Source organism: Thermobia domestica, chromosome 2, assembly GCF_964235325.1.
Source record: "Thermobia domestica chromosome 2, izTheDome1.hap1.1, whole genome shotgun sequence".
Lineage (NCBI taxonomy): Eukaryota > Metazoa > Arthropoda > Insecta > Zygentoma > Lepismatidae > Thermobia > Thermobia domestica.
Genome location: NC_137455.1, coordinates 292,997,931 through 293,018,666, shown reverse-complemented (window position 1 = coordinate 293,018,666; position 20,736 = coordinate 292,997,931). Strand labels below are relative to the sequence as shown.

Sequence of the window (20,736 nt, the reverse complement as noted above, 5' to 3'; positions counted from 1 at the left end):
AGAAAAAAATCATTTAACAAAGTGTGTATGAATCATCATTTTTACATCTTTACAGTTGGAACCAACATGGCGAATCACCGAGGTTAAAGATGTAGACTACATGTTGAAGGTGCATGCAAGAGACTCAATGAAAGCAACACATCCAATTACAATGCCTTTAGTAGATCCAGGATCAATTTTCCAGATTTTCGATAAAATATCGTACAATAAAGGTAAAAATGTATGAATTTTAAATAAATAAAGCATTACTAATTCCTTAAATTACAAAGGCATGATATCAGACTAAAGAAAGTTTTTAGCTTGTTTTACTATTTTAAGAATAAGGTTATCAGAAATCAAATAATATACAGACCAAACTGTTATTATAAACAAGTAAATAAAACTTACTAACTTGTTATCTACCGAACTTAGCCTCAAATTTCTGAAATTTGCATTTTTGCATAAGACAATCACTATTTATTAATTTGGCCACCTGTATATCTTGGAAATTGGTACCATTAAAATAACTTAATTTCTACACTGTTCGAAAGTGTTCGGTTGAATAGTTGTCTGTATGCGTAATTTTCAAAAGATCGTTCAATAATGATATGTCGCAGAAAGTCGATAAATTCAGGGAAGAAATGTAGCTTCATGTCCTCCAAGTATACATTCAGGTTATTGGAGACGAGATATGAAAGATAATAATGAAATAAGTAGTGATGTTGCAAAGTATAAACATGAGAAAAACTATAACGGCAAAAAGTCCTTGTTTCATTCCGCTGGTTGCAGGTCAAATCCTCAACAGGATGGTTGTAGTATATTTGTAAATTCACAATTAAAATTTGTTTTTGGTGTTCGTCTATTTAGAAGAAATTGAAAGGGAAATGGAGCTGGATGGTTGCTCAGAGTGTTTCCTGAAACTAAAAAATTTATATTTGGAAAATCCTGTACCTCTCTATCGTTATAGTTATAAGGGATAAAATAATAAAGAACGTAATTAGCCTTTTGTAAATAATTAACATAGGAATTTACAAGATTTTAAAATTGGTTTCCGAGTGGTAAATATATGTATTTATTTACTAATCTAAAAGTGTTGTAAAAATAACTTTCTCTATGTACACTATTTATAAAATGTAAAATAATACTACACGATAATTAGTTACTGCATTAGAAATGCCTTGTACTATAATCTCAAACGGTATTTGTATTAAAATTCACTGATTTTTACTAACCATTTTTCAATGAAACCTATATAGATAGGTTTCATTGTATTTTAAGTCTTTTCGTAGTTTGCATGTTTCGATATTTGTACCATCAAGTTCAAAATATTCTGTGTGCGCACCAGTTGTAATAACGGTAAACATTAATACGATAGTCCAATTCTTTCTAAATTCGTCCTAGTGTGTCGATGATACCATTGTAAACAGCAGTTATATTCATTGTTCCATCTCATGTCCTTAACTTTCTTGGTTCACTCTCGCTTTATTATATTTTACTCTAAAATGCTACTAAACGATAGTAACAAGGTTTGTTCTCGATAATTTAACCATATAATACATTTTTCAGTTGAGATTTTACTTAACCAGCAACATAATAGCTAATATTTACCTAAGAACGAAAATAAACATCATTTAACTTCCATCCCTACTTTTTGCTACTATCATATTACATGTTTCTGCATCTAGTAGTTTCGATTTCATGTATTTTATGTGTGTATATTTCATATGGTATTTTAAGAAACAAGTTCAGAAAGTAGAGAAAAATACGACAAATATTATTCCGTAAAGAATTTAATTACTTTTCATGCAAAATTGTTTCCAAATATAAACTTATTTAATTTCAGCAATAAAATAATAATAATGTTCGTGACTCATCATATTTTTTTTGAATCCTGGAAATTTAAAAATAAATAAATAGATAAATAAATAAATAAGAACGTAAGATATTCTGTAGGAAATAGGGAAAATCAGAAGATCAGTTATCCAATAAAAATATCTGCGTAACATTCTTGCCTCTTATTGTAATGTAAAGTGGATCATTTTATTTCCAATTGTAATCTCGAAAGTTTTAACCTACTGTACTAGTAAATAGGTACATTTTATTTTATAGGGCAAAATTTTAAATTGAAAATTGTAATATATTTTCTTAAATTATCACTTATGTTCATATGTGTTTCTCTCATAAACGACATCTTTATCCTACTTTTTTTTTTATCTGATAGGAAACTCGATTGTTCATTGCCGAATGACGGACATTTTAAATTGAGAGGTTCATTCCTTTACCCGTGATGGATTTCGGTCACAAACAAAAGGAATAATTCAAATGATAGCTTTCATGTGAATGGAAAATTTTCACGCAAATTAACGTGCGAGATATTTTTAAGTAGAAGAAAACTCAACCCCTTAGGTTTGACCGACTTCAAGCTCAAGCAACAGGAATAGGTCTAATTCTTAAGCTTAAACTCAAGGAAACGACACCACGCTTCTTTACCTCGGAAACAAAATTAAGGAAGTTACTATACTACTGTTGTATTTAGCCCCTTAACCTTTTCAACCTCAACAATAAACAACAGGAATGATATTTGAACCTCATAGAAATCCGGCACCACGTTTTAAATTTTCAAAGTTCACCGTGCAAGATTTTCTTCCCTTCCTTTCTTCCCTCTCAGCTGAAAATTAATTAACACCTTCATCTTTTATCGATTTAAACTCTAAGAAGTCAGAATTATTTTTGAGTATGAAAGAAATCACACGCTATGGTTTATTTAAGAATTGAATAGCAGTCATGAACATCATTGTAGAAAACATCGTATCATGTGAATATGCATATTTCAAAGTTAGAGCTAAGTTTATCTCTTCACATATACAGTAGGAAGTCGAAAATCCGAACTAATTAGGACCACAGGTAGTTCGGATTTTCAAATTGTTCGGATTTTCGACAATGACCAAGAAAATGCATTTAGGTTTAAATATACTGTACGGTATGCCCTTGTATCGATACAGTGCTTATACAGTACATACAGTAATTACAATAATGTACATAAGGCTACTTACATTTAATGTTTCGGAAGAACCTGCTCGTACACTAAATTACACTGTTCTTGTAACTCACACTTAAAACTTAATTTGTATAGACCTAAGGGAAAATAAAAATAAAAATATGCATGATAAACAATTACATATGAATGAGCTTTTGTAAAAACACTGACTTCACACAACGCCGACGGGCAACCCTATTGTTTGTTTATCACTAGCGCTAAGACAAAATGTAAAAAGATTCTAGGGACCGCATTCGGTTTTTTGACGTTCGGATTATCGACTCCTACTGTATATTCTTGGCTTATTTCAACCCCGAACAATAGATTTAATTGATAACAGAAAAGGCATTCCAAGTGTAATAATTTATGTATATATATTTAAAGAAAGTTATCGTGAAAGAAAGGAAAACATACGAATGCATATGCTAAGTTGTTGGAAGTCTCTCTTGTTTCGATCGACAGTCAGGTAAATAAACAATATTTCCTCATTAGTAGTAAAAGTAAAAATAAGAATGTTCAAATTATTATGATTATTATTCGCTTTCTTCCTAAGGATCAATTATTATATGGATGATCCATAGTTTCTTGTCAGCACTGACAGTGCGCCGGGCAGTAATTCAGTACGTGAGAGTTCGTCTCTTTCAAAACACAGAAGCAGATGAACTATGGACATTTCTTACTTTGCAAGCACATGGAGATCAGACGCTTCCTCGGAATCTTACAGTAAAGATGATAGTCGACACCTGGACGACACAGACCGGGTTCCCTGTACTCAATGTTACCCGTAACTACATGGACGGAACAGCTAATGTATCACAAGTAAGTAAACGCCCATTGACTTTTCGAATTATTAAGTAAATAGTGGTTGACTGTGAAACTCCATTACTCTAAATAAGAAGAGGAAAATATTTAAAAAAAAAAAAAAGTGAAATAAATCAAGAGGAAATATCGATGAAAATGTTTAATGAGTAGTATTCACTTTGATTAGTAGGCCGTTGAACTTCGACAGACAAAAATATTATGATGATTTGATATTAGATATAGATATAGATATAGATATAGATATAGATATAGATATAGATATAGATATAGATATAGATATAAAAACATCTCTAGGTTGTTTTGTTGCAATCTCTTGGGAAATACATTTAGATCAAAAATATAACAAATGGACAATGAAGAATATAATATACTCACCTCACTGAATATGTGCACATTACTGAACATAATGCAGATAATAAGATAGATCTATAAGAAACACAAAACACGAGATTTGCATAAAAAACACAAGTGAAGATATAGAATTGTAGTTAGGAAAAAGTCTCTGGATAGGTCAAGAAGATAATAAGAGGAAATAGTTATAACAGTTTTGATTGAATGACATATAATAGGATCCAGTTGTGGCAGATCTTTCTCTGTAACGATAATTTTTAAGTAATAGATTTAATTAAAATATGACATCGATTATAAAATCATTATTGAATTATATTTTTTTCCGTCGATCTAACTCAGATGTAGTTCGGTCGTATTCTAAACGATTATAAGTACTATAAATGATTTGAGATAGTAATATATTATTATGTTAGTGATACCAAATAAATATACCACACTTGTAAATATGAAGTAAAACGTGAAACTGTAAATTTGTTATATACTGTACATATAACAAGGGCAATGTATACATATTCAATGTCTTGTCAATATAAAATGGGATAATAAATAACTGCCTGTAAGGGTTAAAGAAATCGAAGGTTTATCATTGCAGTACCATAACCGAGCAGTGGACATCACCACTACCAGCACACCATCAAACGTGTCAAAACAATAGCTAAGAGTTTTTTATCCCTTCTTTTAGATCAACTGTATAGTTAGTACAATTGTAGTAAAATTGTAGTAAAATAATACTTATCTTTTGTTTGTATATAGCAAAGTAGACTGTAAACAGAAGTCTTTTCCACCATTATTGCACTGTTGTTCGCTAAGCAACATTATTATGCAACACGTAATTATCACTATACGCAAAATTTAATGACATCTTGCCCCAACTTCAACATATTTCCCTCCAATCATTCAGCCGTCCAAAGTTCTTTCATCTCTTATCTGATTTTTTCTAATACTCTACACACCCTTGGATCCACGTGTCTGACCCATCGCAGACATCTCCTTTTCATTACTCAAAATAAGTACACATTTAAAAGAAATGGACATAAAAACTGGATTTTTCGTAACATATGGCATTTTTTTGACCTTTCAGAGCCGTTTCATTCTTCACGCCCGCAGAAATATATCCAATGCTAGTTGGTGGATACCCATTACATACACATCAGAAGACAACCCAGATTTCCTAACAACCACTCCAAAAGTGTGGCTGAACAGAACTCAGACTGTGGTCATTGGAGGATTTCCACCAGGAGACCAATGGGTCATTTTTAACATAGGAGGAAAAGGTAGGTGAAGAAAATTACACTGTAAGTCACACGTTTAAGTATCTAGTATGATCCATCAGTTTCTAAGTACCTAAAGGTAAGGTTTGGAATTAATGAACATTTTCTACTTGTCAAAAATGCTTCGAAACATGAGCTCAAACCATATTCAAATCAAGTTATTGTATGTAAGCTTATTTAAATTTTTGTCCTATAGCATAGCTTGAAATTCTTGTACTTATCATCTGCGAATACAATTACAATTAGTGTTTCTTTGGGGGCACTGTCCCCGGAGCTCCGAAAGTGTCCCCCGGAGGAGACCAAAGTAATACGTCTATAATATAATAATAAATAGTATTCGGAGGGGCAATGGTGGTAGTTCTAAGTGTGCCCCCCTGGAACATTTTATCTGAAAGAAACACTTATTACAATATATGAGAATGTATTACACCTCCTTTATTAAGGCACGTCTTTACGTGTAAATACAAAATTTCAGTTTCAAATGCAAATTCAGAATTTTAAATGAAATACTAAACTAAACTAAAGAAGGACTATGCTCCGCCGGATGACGCACATACAATTGATTGGTCAGCAATCAGCATACATATCACTTCCGATCGCGATTATTCTGACGCTCTCTTGACTTTTTTTTTTAGTACTACTACTTCTTATGTCAAATAGTTCACGATGTTGCGTCAGCACACTAAAAATACGTGCGATAACCACTTTACTGCATAAAAACATTTAATAAACAATAGTAGTAATTATTTAAAAATAATACTGTAAGTACACTGACTTTTTTTTTTTTTTTTTTTTTTTTTTTTTTTTTTTTTTTTTGCCTAAAGCCACTTGGTAAATTATGCATAGTTTCCAACACCCAACTAAATTCGTTTGACGATGTTTTTGAACATTCATTTTATAACATATACACAGTCACAAATTAGGAATACGAGCCTTTTCGAATATTCTTCGAAACAGAAGTCAAGATTTCAAACTTGTGTAGTGTTCCTTAATGACTGAACAGTACTTTCAAATTTTAAATGTATATTTGTAGGAAAAAAATATTAAATAATAATAGAACATGATGCACAATATCAGAATGATTATTATGATCTTAACTTGATGGTTAAACTTTATAGCAGATAAAAGAGTTATCAAAAGTGATATGAGAAGTTTTCTGGCATTATATTGTTAAATCTTCATGCACACTATCACTGAAAATGAAATAGATATCTCTCGAATAAATTGTAATAATTAATTCCCATCACATATACCATAAAGTAAGGTTTAGTGGAATCCATATAAGACAATGAAGTTCTATATTATGGACTACATCTACTTATAGCATAGTATGTTATTTCGTTCTCACATATTAGCAATCTATATCGAATAACATATATATATATATATATATATATATATATATATATATATATATATATATATATATATGTATATATATAAATTATCACCAAGCAGGCAGAATTTGTACCTGTGGCCTCTCGCTAGCCCGACGGATTTTATACCAGAGTTTAGTTCTCTCTGTTTCATGTCTATTTCTTCTATTTCTATAGTCTTAAGTAACTATGCAACTTCTGGTAATTATTTTGTACAAGTAAACAATACCTCTAGGTCAATTCTAGCTCTCGCCAAGTAGGTCTTATGGTGGAGGAACACCATGTGTGTAGGATTTCTCCGTTTCCTTTCACTTTCTTCATTCCATCATTTTCTTCATCACCACCACAATATATCTTAACCCTAGTGCATAATCGTAGGACGTTAAACTAAAAAAATATGTTTCTGTGGGTATTCTGCGTAACAAATTTTCTGTATTCGATTTCTAACCAGATCCTTTTTGTAACTATGTTGTTTCTCTTTGTTTTATAGAGCCATATCAGTGTTGAATTCTGCCAACAGTTTCTAAGGCTATATGGAATATTGTTTCCAGAAACAGAACCAAACCTAGGATAGATTTGCAAATCAATTCGAAAAGTGTATATCATATTATTATCATCCTTCTAAGCATTCTGCTATTATTGGCAGGTCACTTGCTGCAAATTGAAAGCTTCGTGCATTACAATCCTAAGCTAATTTCCAATTATTGTTTTAGTACTGTTCATCAATTGTAGCATTTTCTTCACTATAATCTTGCACTTTCACCATATCTTTCATCAGTTCTTCAGGATACAGTTTCTTCCCGAATAGCGTCCCAATTTATTTTCCTCTTCTTAATTACACCAACATTGCTCTTTTTCTAGCGCTTCTTATTAATTTTCGGTTAGGCCTGTACATTTCTTTCTTTCTCTATACCCACATTTTGAAAGCCTTTCATTGTTTCTGTGCTTTTGCTCCGCAAAGTTCCACACAAAACATTTAAGTTAATGTACTTAGTTTTCAGATTTAAAGAAAAATATATCGTCTTTTACAGATAACTGTACCATTCTTAAATCAAAACATCCATTCCAAAGTTATTGATACAATAAATTACTTTTCTTGCTCCGTCTTTAGCAGAAAAGGAACAGCGAATCCGCAGAGGAAGAAATTAACGAAATTACTTTCGCGCATTCTCAAATATTACAATTTATTTTCTTCATCTGTCAACTTTGATTACTCTGCTATATTGATAATAATATTATCTTATTTTGGGCACACGGCTGTATGTGGCAATAAATAAAAAAAATAAATAAATAAAAATTAGTACATAGCAAAAGCGCTTCTTCAAAAAGTGTATTAAAAATCTAAGTTCGGAGTACTATTTGCAGGTTGAAAGAAAGGTTAATTGTTCTTTGGTGCCATGAGTATTGAGCTGCATACTAAGTTTCAGCTTTATGTATTGTAGTGTATGTTGTCTCATGATTTTGTGGTGAAGTCAACAGCAGATAATTTCAGTCTAATTAGTCCATATAATAATAGAGCTTCAGTTGAGTAACTTGTACTAACAAGTTGCTTTATCATTACCTTTGTAAATGTGGTCATGTAATGGGATAAAACATGGTTCATTTCAACAACAGGTATCATTCTTTCAATCATAATGAATACTGGAACGTATTAAAGGGACTATATACTTTACAATTTACCTTCAAAATTTTATTTCTTGGTTCGTCACTGAAAACACAAATCAAAAACTTTAAAAAATGTTCATTACCTACTATATTCTCTTTGTCTACAGGTTTATATAAAGTGAATTATGATATACAGAACTGGATCCTGCTAGAAGAATATCTCCATTCACCAGACTATGTGAAAATTTCACCCATAAACCGGGCTGTAATAATCGATGATGCTATGAAACTAGCACGAGCTGGCGATCTCGATTATCATTTAGCTATGAAAATTTTTGATTACTTATCTCGGGAAAAGGATTATGTTCCATGGAAAGTAGCGTTAACCAACGTGGAACGTATATTTAAATTGACGAAGCAATACTCAGGAAATTTAGCGTTTGTGGTAAGTAAATCACATGTTATTATAAAGAAACACTTTCTTTAAACCATTTAAAATCTTCGCTGGAAGCTAAATCTACTACTAATAACAAGCCTACAGTGATATTGAAGTATTGCAGACTACACCTATGATAAGGTTATCAAGAAATACAAAGGAACTTGTTACTTTTTTATGAATAGTCTTGAAAATACCTTTTCAATGGATATACATAATTGGAAAGGAAATAAATTTTTAGTAATCATTTGTAACACAAAAGTGTAAATGTTCTGTTAATTTCTTATTTATTACCATAGATTATTCTCTGTAACTGTTAGTTTCAAATTCAAATATAAACTCCTTCGTAATCAGCCTATAGAATTTCTACAAATCAGTTCGTATTTTGTATCGTATTGTATTATTGTGTTCAGAGTACAAAATACATGAGCAAATTGCAGTTTGGTGTAGAACTTATTATACCTCATTAGTACGTATAAAAATACTATTTACTTTAATGTAAGATGTACAAGACGTACACTACAATAGTTGAGTCGTGGAATTGTTGTTTGTATTTTTCATTGAGAACTTCATCGACAGAACAGAATACAGTATTTAATAATATTTTTTTTTTCTTAGTTCTGCCTTGAATCTATTACTGCCTTCATTCAGTTTACTGGTTTGTGATAAGTGATTGAAAGATTTATGGATGCCCATGTTTCAAGTTCACATGAAGGAACAATGTATATTTTCTTAAATTTCTATATTATTGAATTACAGTTGTGTACATTTACGTTTTCATATATTTTTTGGTTTAATTTTACGTACATTCCATAGTCTCATATATACAGCAAGCTTGTATACTAAAAACAGTTTGTAATGAGTTTCTTTTGTACTTTGACAGAAAGTTAGAAAAAGTTTAGAAATTCTTTCCGAACTAGTATAGAATCTAGTGTGGTCTCTCATATACCATGCGAATAAGTTGCTAGTTCCAGTTTATATTCTGCAGTGTGTATTTTATAATTGAGGACAGGAGACGGCTTTCTTATAGAGGAGCCAGCAAAAGGTCTCTGACAGTTCACAGTGGCGTCCACTACTCACGTGTCAACACTTTTTCAGTGCATTTCTAATGGCAGTTTTCTTAATGGTGTAAAACGGAGTAACGTGGTTGGTAACACTAGCACCAAAGTAGAGGCTGCATTTTCCCCCCGCAATTGGTAAGAAACTTCAGGGACCATCTCCTGATGACTCCTCTATAGTACATAACTATTTTTTTCAGAAGGGGGTGAATTTTCCCTTTAAATATATTTTATATGATACTGATGCAAATTTATATACTACATAGACTCATGTATAAGTCTCATTTACGCATCTGGCAACGGAGAGGTAGTCTTTAGATCTACACATAGTTGTAATTTTTTTTAATTAAAAAAATGAAGTATTTCACACTTTTTTTAACGAATTCTAGATATATTATAATTAAATTAAACTTAATTGCAGCTAACTTCGTGCTTATCTTTGCAGCTATGTTCATCTCCGTTTTAGATTATATTGATATTTCGACTCACTCGGGAATTATGCTCACAGCCGTTTGTTACTTCTTATAGGTTGAAACTCCTATGTACCCATCATTAACTACTTTTGAGCTGTCCTATAAAGAAAATGGGCCCAAGAGTACCCAGACTAAACTAGTTTCACATAGCTCTTATTAAAATTTTATCATTCAAATTGGTATCCGTCCACTAACGTACGAGTGAAAACCAAGCTATTTCTTGCAACAGTTATGGCTCCAAGGTTTATTTCAAGATATTTATATGTTAGATCAGTCACTTAACACATTGATTTTCATATATGTTCTTACTCACGTGTCATTAATTTAAAATTTAGTATGCTTAAGGCTTTTATGCAAATTTGTTACTTTGTATTCACTAAATAATAATTCTTGTTATCTGTCGAAAAACCTTTTTTGACATTTTACGAAGTTCACAAAATTGAATGTAGTCAGGGCATTCTTCATATCAGTTTTGGAAGTGGCCAAGTTGTAATAAGTGTTATGCGAAACTAGTTTAGTCTGGGAATTGTTTGGCCCATTTTCTTTATAGGACAGTACAAAAGTAGTTAATGATGAGAAAATAAAGAGTTCCAGCCTTTAAGAAGTAACAAATGCTTGTGAGCATGATATAAACAAAAACAGAAAGGTGCAAAGGTAAACATAAAGCCATTTACAAAATGTGCCCCATAGCATCTATCAGTAATTATTTATTGAAGTTACTCTTCTCCTCTAATATATTTTTTTAATTTTTTTTTCCTATTCCTACAGTAATAAACTATACACCAATGTTCTCTTCACCACTAATCTTTTATAATGTTTACCCTGCAAACAGACCGAAAAACTTAAAACAACAAATAATTCAAATCAAAGTTAAAACATCACGTAAACACAAATCTATGACCAATCGAACCATATACTAAATTCTTTACTTCCAGCTAAGGAGTGAATCCTATCATATACTAAGTTTCCAATTTCCAAACTAAGGAGTTTATACAAGAATGTCATGCACTGAATTAAACTCAATTACATAATTTGAGACGCAAACAATAACATCCGTTTCCAATATAAAGATGAATGAGACGTGAACTTACACTCCAAAGTAGAATCTTAATTATCATGCCTGTACTGGTAATGAAAACAGTAGTATCTCCAGAAAATTTTAGAGTGTGCTTAAGCTGCTGCAAACAGAGTTTAAGGCTCTTACATTCTCCCTCCTCTTCTTGGCTTGCACGAAGGCATGAAAGGCAACATTCGTTGAGATCTATTGAACTAAATAATATTTTTAGAAAATGGAAGACTTATATCATATTTAGGTTTGTACAGTAAATTAGGATGTTAATCTACTGTCAGAGTAAATTATTTTGTTTCAAAACTGTTCAAAATCTTTCAGTTTAACGTTTCACAGTTACGCTCTGTAGGCTAAAGGAGACAGTAATGATGAGAATGGGTGAAATAGTGAATGGGTGAATGGGTGAACGTAGAAAGTGAGAGGAAACGGGAGAACCCTGAAAAAAGATCAGGAACCGTTGTTTGCAGACCATAAAGTCCCCTTGGTGCGAGCTGGAATCGAACTAGATATCCCATATACCAGAGGTGAACACTCGAACACTAAGCCACCGAGACCCTATACTATTCATAAGTTTCTGCATTGAAAATTGCAAGATAAATCTGAAACTTCTTAGAATTTTGCCTTCAGACAGCATAATATACAAAGGTTTCATCATACTTAAAATCTAGATAAGAAATGTGAATTATTATTCTTAAATATCATCATTAGATATTATATCATTAGTTCTTTCTTATTTAAATGCAATAAATAACTTCTTCTGATACGAAAAATGTACTCAATTAACGAATATTCTTCACTCGAAGCGTCTCGTAACTGCATTTCTGGGCAAAAAAATAAATGTGAAAAAGAGCGTAGGTTAATCTAAATATCGAGTAGAAATTATTCGTGAACACAAAATTCATATGGAACATCGACAACAATACTATATGTATTCACTATGTATTTGCAAATGTCATTATTGTCAAGGATTTTCTAATTTTAATCAACCTGTTGCTATGGAAATATGTTCCACTTGCATAAATATGATCGTAATTTCGTCGACTAAGTTTCACGATAAAACAAATGTAAGTACTCAGTTTATTTGTGTATAGTAGGGTAGTAAATTTACTAGTAGAACTGCGAAAAGGAAATCATTACAAATATTGCCCCAAGAAAATAGAATTTTATCATTTACATTTCTATTGTTATACGTATAATAATAAGAACAATAATGTAATTAATTAATTAAACAACTCAGGACTATAACAAATAAATAAATCATTAATAAAAATTGAATAAAAAAAACTATATAATATGCACACAAAGATTTGATGAGGCACTCAAGATGTATAGATATCTCTTACATTTGAATTACAATGGGCCCACAGTTCACAAATCCCTCAGATTCCGAACCAATCGGTTTGCCAACAAGTTTTGTGAATATTTTTATCTTCGGCTTACGAACAATATTTCAGGGAACGAATGCACACACAAGCCTGTACTCACAATTCCACACACCAAGTAGTGCTTTTGCATGTTTGTCATTAACATTATTATCTTTATTATTATTTGTCTCTAAAAAGGATAATGTTATATTCATTCTATGTTCTTCACCATAGAAAAACACTTTAAAATATACTTAAGTACAATGTTTCTGTGGCTAGGACGGATTAATTGTATTTACATTACTTTAAATGTGAAAAATAATTTCGGTTCACAAACACATAAAAAACTCTTTGCAAAGCTGCCTGATTCTCTATTTGCAAAGCAGGAGTAGCCATTTCTCCTGCAGTATGACTTCGATTGAGGCTTAAAATTTCCCGCGTATTTCTATAAGATATAACGATCATTTACAGATAATAAACTTGTTCTTTTTCGTTATTGAGTTGTTAGCATTCTCGCCTTCAAAATCGCAGATCTAGTTTCGATTCCCAGTAGAAGAACGTTATTTCTTTTCACTTCAAAATCATTTACTTATTTGTAATTGTTATGTGGAACATTCACAGTGACAACATAACAACGAGTAAGGAGAATAAACAATATTTTAGATTAAAAAAATAAAAATGGAAATGATTATCTTAATTTTATCGAAATCTATATGTTTATTTCACACACGTTCATGTCTTAGTTTTGTTTTTTCTATCCGCTTGTTAAATTGTTCAGACAAGCCGGAAAGAATAGCATTATGTCTACAAATGTGATTTATGTTGTTTGTCTTCATTGTATAACTTCCATTCATATAAAACTGTGTATGCAACAAATTGTAACAAACTGTAAGAACTTCTTAGTTACTTATGATGATGAACGTATTTCTCTTCAACATTTTTGTGCACAAGTCGAGATTTTGGATTTGAGAATCATTGCACGTTTCAGTACTATCTCTTCCGTGGTATATAAACTAAGAACTTCCTAGTTTCATTCAGTTCGGTCTCTAATATGGTCACACATTACTAGCAGACCAACATGTTAACCTTTCAGAGATAAATAGCCGAGTCTGAAACGCTAATTCTGAACTTAATCTATTCTATTAGAAGTAACACTCTCAATTACCACCTATCCTCATTCTAAGTCGCACTGGATAAATACTGAACCCAGTACACTCGGCGTCTAGTCTCATTCGCCGATCTATAAGGACGAGCCGTTTCCAGGTACAAGAGGGAAGCCGTCTACATCATCAACAGCAGGCTAGTGAGAGAGAAATATGTTCCTTGCCTACACAAATTCAATACACTACATTAAACTCTACATTTCCTAATTCTTCAATGAAAGACTATTACATTCAGATATGAAATATATTTCTGTGTCAAGCAATTCATTTTTGCGAAAAGACAAAGATTACTAATACGAGATTGATAAAGTACATGTGTCTGTATGAAACTGAATATTGTAGTACTCGGGCTCTACCTTATATAACAGTGCCATAACGATGCCATGTAAAATAAAGAATAAAGAAATGAAAAATAAAAATAAAAATGCAAATTGGTAAACCATATAAATGTAAAGGAAAATGTAAATGTATAAAAGAACACACGAAATAATCAACACAAATTGTGAGGAAATTGATGCACTTGCTACTACAAGAACAAATTAGCTACTTCGTTATAAATTATAACTTTTACTGACATATTTATGAGTTATCTCAAAGAATATTTTGTCTAGGGAATTCTTCATAATGCCACCAAAAATTACTATGAATTATAAAATATATCAAGACTGAAATGTAGTACTTTTGATCATATATATATTTCCTAAACAAAATTACAATTCTCTCTCGTGTAGAAAGCAATATAGAAAGACTAGCTGAAATACATTGTTCTTTGCTCAAGAATAGATTTGTGAAAAATATTTGAACCATTTATTTGAACACCTTTTCTCCATCTTAGGATGCAGTTTTGAACTGAAATTATAACAACCCAACTAGACCCCAGTGCTATTTTCCAAAATTCATCTCAACCGTTATTCCGTGTTCGTGAGAGAGAGAAAGTCGATATCATTTTTATATATTGAGAAAAATATAGAATTTTCACCCTTCTCCCCTCCCCCTTAGAAGCTTAGTATTCGGAAACTCTGAAGACGATCTCTTATTTTTAATAAGGAGCTCTATTTCAAGCAACTCTCCAATATGTAGGCTTCTGACATGCTCTACTTTTCGCATACTTTTTGAACCTCTTTTTCCCTCTTATAATGAGCATTTAAATCAAAGCAACATGATAAAGATACCAATTCGAAGTACATACAATTTTTAGAAATTCATTTCAAACGGATAAGACTTTTTTTCTTTTGTAATGCTGTAACAGATAACATCGATTTCATTTGTACATATTTAAATGCTTATCTAATATTCCAGTATTTGGTTCAATAGGACTCATTCTGTTGAAAATAAATGACCACTGTATTATCAATATTAATACATAGAATAACAGCTGTGAAATGCCAAAACTTTATTGTATGTATTTTCTCTGAGTTCTACACAATACTTGTGTCAGTATAACGGCCATGATTTGCAATACAGTAGAGCATCAATCATCCAGGCCCCGACTAACCGAAGTGGTCCTTTAAAAAAGAATAAAGAAAGAAAAAGAAATGCCAGACGAATGGCTCACACTTTCAATGGAGCATTGTAGCGTACAAGGGAGCTGATAGCCTAGGCAAATTGTTGTTGAACCGGGAATAAATTGCAATACAATTTCTGTTAACGGGTTCTTATGGAAAAATACATGAGGAAAACGATAGCGAAAAGTCTACCACTCTCCGAGGTGGGATAAGGCCACTATGGAGAATTTTCCAACATGGCCGCAATGCGTTAAAACTATTCGCAAAGTCTCACTTACGCGCCTCCTGTCCCCCTCCTAATTAACATATAACAATGACTAATGCATCTTTGTTAAGTTTATGGAACGCAGATTCCAACGATGTAACATTGTTTCCAATTTTGCCCACCGACTAGAAGAAGAAGAAGGAGGAGGAGGAATTTTAAAAATCACAAAAAACTCGATTTTTTCCGAAAATATTTCATCTCTGGCAACCCTGTGTACAGCAGCGTAACCAAAAACTCGTTATTACATACTTTACACATTTGTGTGTAAGATGTACAACAATCACTGAGATCTAGGCCGAGGAAGGTGTCCTAATATGGGATACCCTTTAGGGGTTGTATCACCGATTTCAATGGAGGAAATACCAGTGGACCATTATATAAGAACACCCTGCGACCATCCTAATCGCCACAGTCTCATGATGTATACATCGTTGTAAAGCTTATAGAATACATAGATTTCAACTATGTAGCATTGATCCCTATTTGGCCCACCAGATAGAAGAAGAAAAAGAATAAAGTTAAAAAACTACAAGGTATTTATTTATTTATTATTATTGAAAACTTATAATTGCTGTATATGCGTGCTCTATCACGGATTTTACTGGAGGAAGTACCATTGTATGAGAACACCAGCAATGTAATAGCTGTCCTTATTTGTTCCAACTGGAGAATTGACTAACAGAAGTAGAGTATGGGCCTTAACAGCCTAACAAATTGAAGTATAAAAAACACTAAACTGCGATCTTATTGTAATGTATAATTTAGTGTTGACTTTTTTTAAAATGAAAAATACCTTAGATAAACGGTGTTGAAAAGTCTACCACTCTCCGAGAGTGCATATGTAGCGCCACGTTTCCTAGTACTTGATATTGTTATATGTTGAGGATTGTTCAATATTTGAAACCTTAGGCTTTATACAGAGATCAATTGAAAGCATACTTTTAAACAAGGTTTTTCTTTTTTTAAAAAAAATATTTTTATTACAGTATTTTCCCATGGTCACTGCAGTTTTATATCCAGTATAGTGTTCAATAGTTTTCATGTGTTAGAGCTTTCTTACATTAAAATTAAAATATGTTACCCCTATATTCATTATGTGCACCTATATGCACAACTTAACGTATATGTAATATGTCGAAAATAAGAATTACATGTACGAGTAAGAAGTGGATACTGTAAGTTAGGTTAAGGTAAGTAAGGTAAGTTAGCTATGTTAAGTTCTGCTACATGGAACTGTAAAGGAACTAAGCAATGTTAAACTAGCAATTTCAATTTTCAAAATTAATTAACTGACTCTTGCGAATGTGCCATAAGCAGCTATAGCAGATATATATCTTCGCTTATATATTACTTTTATCTCAATCATCATCCATGTCAGCTTCAAGAGAATTACAACTTGTACCTCTACAATGTGTACAAGCATTTGTCTTTTGCATACGCATTGTATGGTTGCACATTGTGCTATGCTGAATCCGAATTTTACAAATTTTAATGAATTGAAGGTAACCAAGAAAGTTCTGTCGCTTTTTGTGAAGGTCTGTGTTCAGTCGGCCCTCACACCATGAGTTGAATGCGAATGGAGATAAGGCAAAGATCAGTTGTTGGTGTGGGTATATCCAACATACTATCTGGTTGTGGCAGTTCAGTTACACCGTGAATTTGCGTAAGGACAGAGTGAACATGGGACCTCCACAGAGCGTCATAAGGGCGTGTATGCTTTACAAGTTCAAACTGCGGTCAAACGCCGCTGCAGCTGTACGGAAGATACGCCAGGCCTTTGATGAGGGTGTTGTGACTACGCAGACAGTGAAGTGATAATTTAACAAGTTTAAGGTCGGTGATGAAACACTCGATGACGCACCACGTGCCAGGTACGCACATGTACAAAATGAAGATCTCCAGGCAGACATTGAGGCGAACAGTGGGCCAAACATGTGAGAAACTGGGACTATAATTCCGTGTGAGTGGAGAAACCATTTGGCAGCACCTCCATCAACTTGGGAAGCATTACAAGTTGAGTTGATGGGTCCCACATGATTTGACTCCGGGCCAGAAGGCAACGCGAGCAGACACCTGTGTTTCTTTGTTGTCTCCTCTGAAGAAGGAGCCATTTTTGGACAGGATGTTGACATGTGACGAGAAATGGGTCCTGTACAAGCTCCACGGCGCCGACATCTTTGGTTAACATCCCACAAACCGGTTCCAAAGCCAGCACTGCACCAGAAGAAGGTCCGCATGTGTGTATGGTAGACTGCTCACGGCATCGTGCATCGAGAACTGCTACCAGCTGGTCAGAGCATCAATGTAACTGTATACTGTCAGCAGCTGAGCCGTGTTCAAGAAAAACTCACAACTCTGGATCCAGCACTTCTGAATCACAGAGTCCTTCTGTTACAGGACAACGCTAAGCCCCACGTGGCTGGAATGACCCGGGACACCATTCTACACCTTGGATGGAGAACACTATTGCATCCACCATAGTCCCCAGAGGTTGGACCGTTTGATTATCACCTGTTCCATTCCTTGGACAATCACCTTAGAGAACGCCAGTTCAAATCTTTAGTAGAGGTGCAAAATGCACTTGATACCTTCTTCGCTTCACGGTCCACTAAGTTCTATCGCTGTGGAATCCATGGCCTTCCAGAGCGTTAGCGGATGGCGACTATTTTTGATCTTCCAGGTACGTCTTAGGTGATATATCGGTACTCGAAGGTGGTGGGTGAAAAAGCGACAGAACTTTCTTTGTTGCCTTTATAATTGGGTGCTGGTGATTGAGTCATTTTCGCCGGTATCAGATGTTCGTGACGCAATTCTCATCCTCAGCTACATGGATCCATTTCATTACCCATCCACTGTTGAACCTGAATGTGTATGCATTTACTGAGGGAGGTAGTCCTTCCGGTTTCACCTGAGCTGTTTATTTTGCCACCCTTGATGTGAACATTTGAAACCGCATTTCGTTTAGTGTATCTGCTGAATTTCCATCATAAAGGTAGATCATAGTTTCGTGAATAGCAATGTGAAATTCTTCTTTCGATTTCCCAGCTGTCTTGAAAACAGCACCATATTTCTTAAACATCTCATTCCTCTTTAACATTTTGATAGAGTCACATTTCCCTAGGCTGTACAGCTCTGATGTTTCATCATACCTTAACACAGCAAGCTCAAAAAGAATGTGAGAGCAAACTTCAACAAGTTCTTGTGTAATTTTCTTAATATCATAGGCAGTCTTTGTTTTAACAGTTTGCTTTGGCTCCGGGCAGAGAAAAATATGATGAAACTCATTACTGAAGTGATGTATCAACAGGACCAAAAGATCAGTAGCATCACTTATAATGGTTGTAGGATACTTACGCGCTAATGCAACACTTTCCATGACGACCATGACGTCAGCATCACCAGAAGCTTGTTTGGTGATACAGCCACCTGATTGTAACTTTGACGAAAGACAAGTCGTAAACGCTTGTTTATTTGGTTTGTTCGAAAGAAAAAATTATTTCTTGAGCAACGCTCATTGAAGGGCTAAAATGTACTTTTGGTCCCTCAAACTCTTGTTCGCTTTCGATGAATTTCCAACTTTGTTGATAACGTGTCTCCATAGCCATCGAAAACAATTGTTGGCATCCCATACTTTGTGAGAAGAGAGCATAGTTTTGATAATCATGAATTACTTCTTCAAATGTTTGTGTTTGATTCCAAGGTAGGCGGTGAAGCAAGAACTCACCATTAATGACATACTACACATCTTCAGGCAGACTTATTTTGACTTTTACTTGCTCTCGTATGAATTTAGCAAGTTGAAACTTTCCAGAATCTCTCATATGCCCGCTTCTATTAAATAATGAAGGAGGGTACGTGCAGAGCTCGTAAGAAAACATTTCTTTCAAATCAAAGCTAGTTGTTTGAGCACAGAGAAACAGACGTTGGAATGATAGTTGACGCTCAATGACGAAAGTTTCATCTTTACATTTGACTTCTTGAAGGGATTTCATAGGCATCATAAGTTTACTTTTCTTGAAAATATACTCAGTAACTGTTCTATGAGTTATCTCATCGAACTGTAGTGTACCATGAAAAAATATTGTAATAAAAATATCCGAAAAAAACTTGTTTAAGAGTTTGCTTTCAATTGATATAAAGGCTCAGATTCCAAATATTGAACAATCCTCAACATATAACAATATCAAGTATAGGAAACGTGGCGCTAATAGTGGGAAATTCACCACAGCAGACATATGCACTCTCGGAGAGTGGTAGACTTTTCAACACCGTTTCTCTAAGGTATTGTATATAAAAAAAAAGTCAACACTAAATTATACATTACACTAAGATCGCAGTTTAGTGTTTTTTCTACTTCAATTTTGTTAGGCTGTTAAGGCCCATATTCTACTTCTATTAGTCAATTTTCCAGTTGGAACAAATAAGGACAACTATAACATTGCATGGTGTTCTCATACAATGGTATACTTCCTCCAGTAAAATCCGTGATAGAGCACGCGTATACAGCAATTATAAGTTTTCAATAATAAATAAATAAATACTTTGTAATTTTTCAACTTTCTCCTTCTTCTTCTTCTATCTGGTGGGTCAAATAGGAATCAATGCTACATAGTTGAAATCTGTATTCTATAAGCTTTACAACGATATATACGTCATGAGACTGTGGTGATTAGGATGGTCACAGGGTGTTCTCATATAATAGTCTACTGGTATTTCCTCCATTGAAATTGGTGATACAACCCATAAACGATATCCCACATTAGGACACCTTCCTCGGCCTAGATCTCAGTGATTGTTGTACATCTTACACACAAATGTGTAAAGTATGTAATAACGAGTTTTTGGTTACGCTGCTGTACACACAGTGTTGCCAGAGATGAGATATTTACGGAAAAATCGAGTATTTTGTAATTTTTAAAATTCCTTCTCCTTCTTCATCTTCTTCTTCTTCTTCTAGTCGGT

At 33.3% G+C, this 20,736-nt stretch overlaps 1 protein-coding gene across 1 annotated transcript in view; it reads left to right on the top strand.

Annotated features, from left to right (window-relative positions):
* Positions 1–20,736, top strand: part of LOC145679460 (aminopeptidase Ey-like) — a 114,413-nt gene that overhangs the window by 59,467 nt on the left and 34,210 nt on the right. The window contains exons 6-9 of the mRNA XM_081750040.1: positions 56–212; positions 3,570–3,835; positions 5,271–5,463; positions 8,609–8,886. Of these exons, the coding sequence (XP_081606166.1) occupies positions 56–212; positions 3,570–3,835; positions 5,271–5,463; positions 8,609–8,886 (894 nt within the window). The remainder of the gene's footprint in view (positions 1–55; positions 213–3,569; positions 3,836–5,270; positions 5,464–8,608; positions 8,887–20,736) is intronic.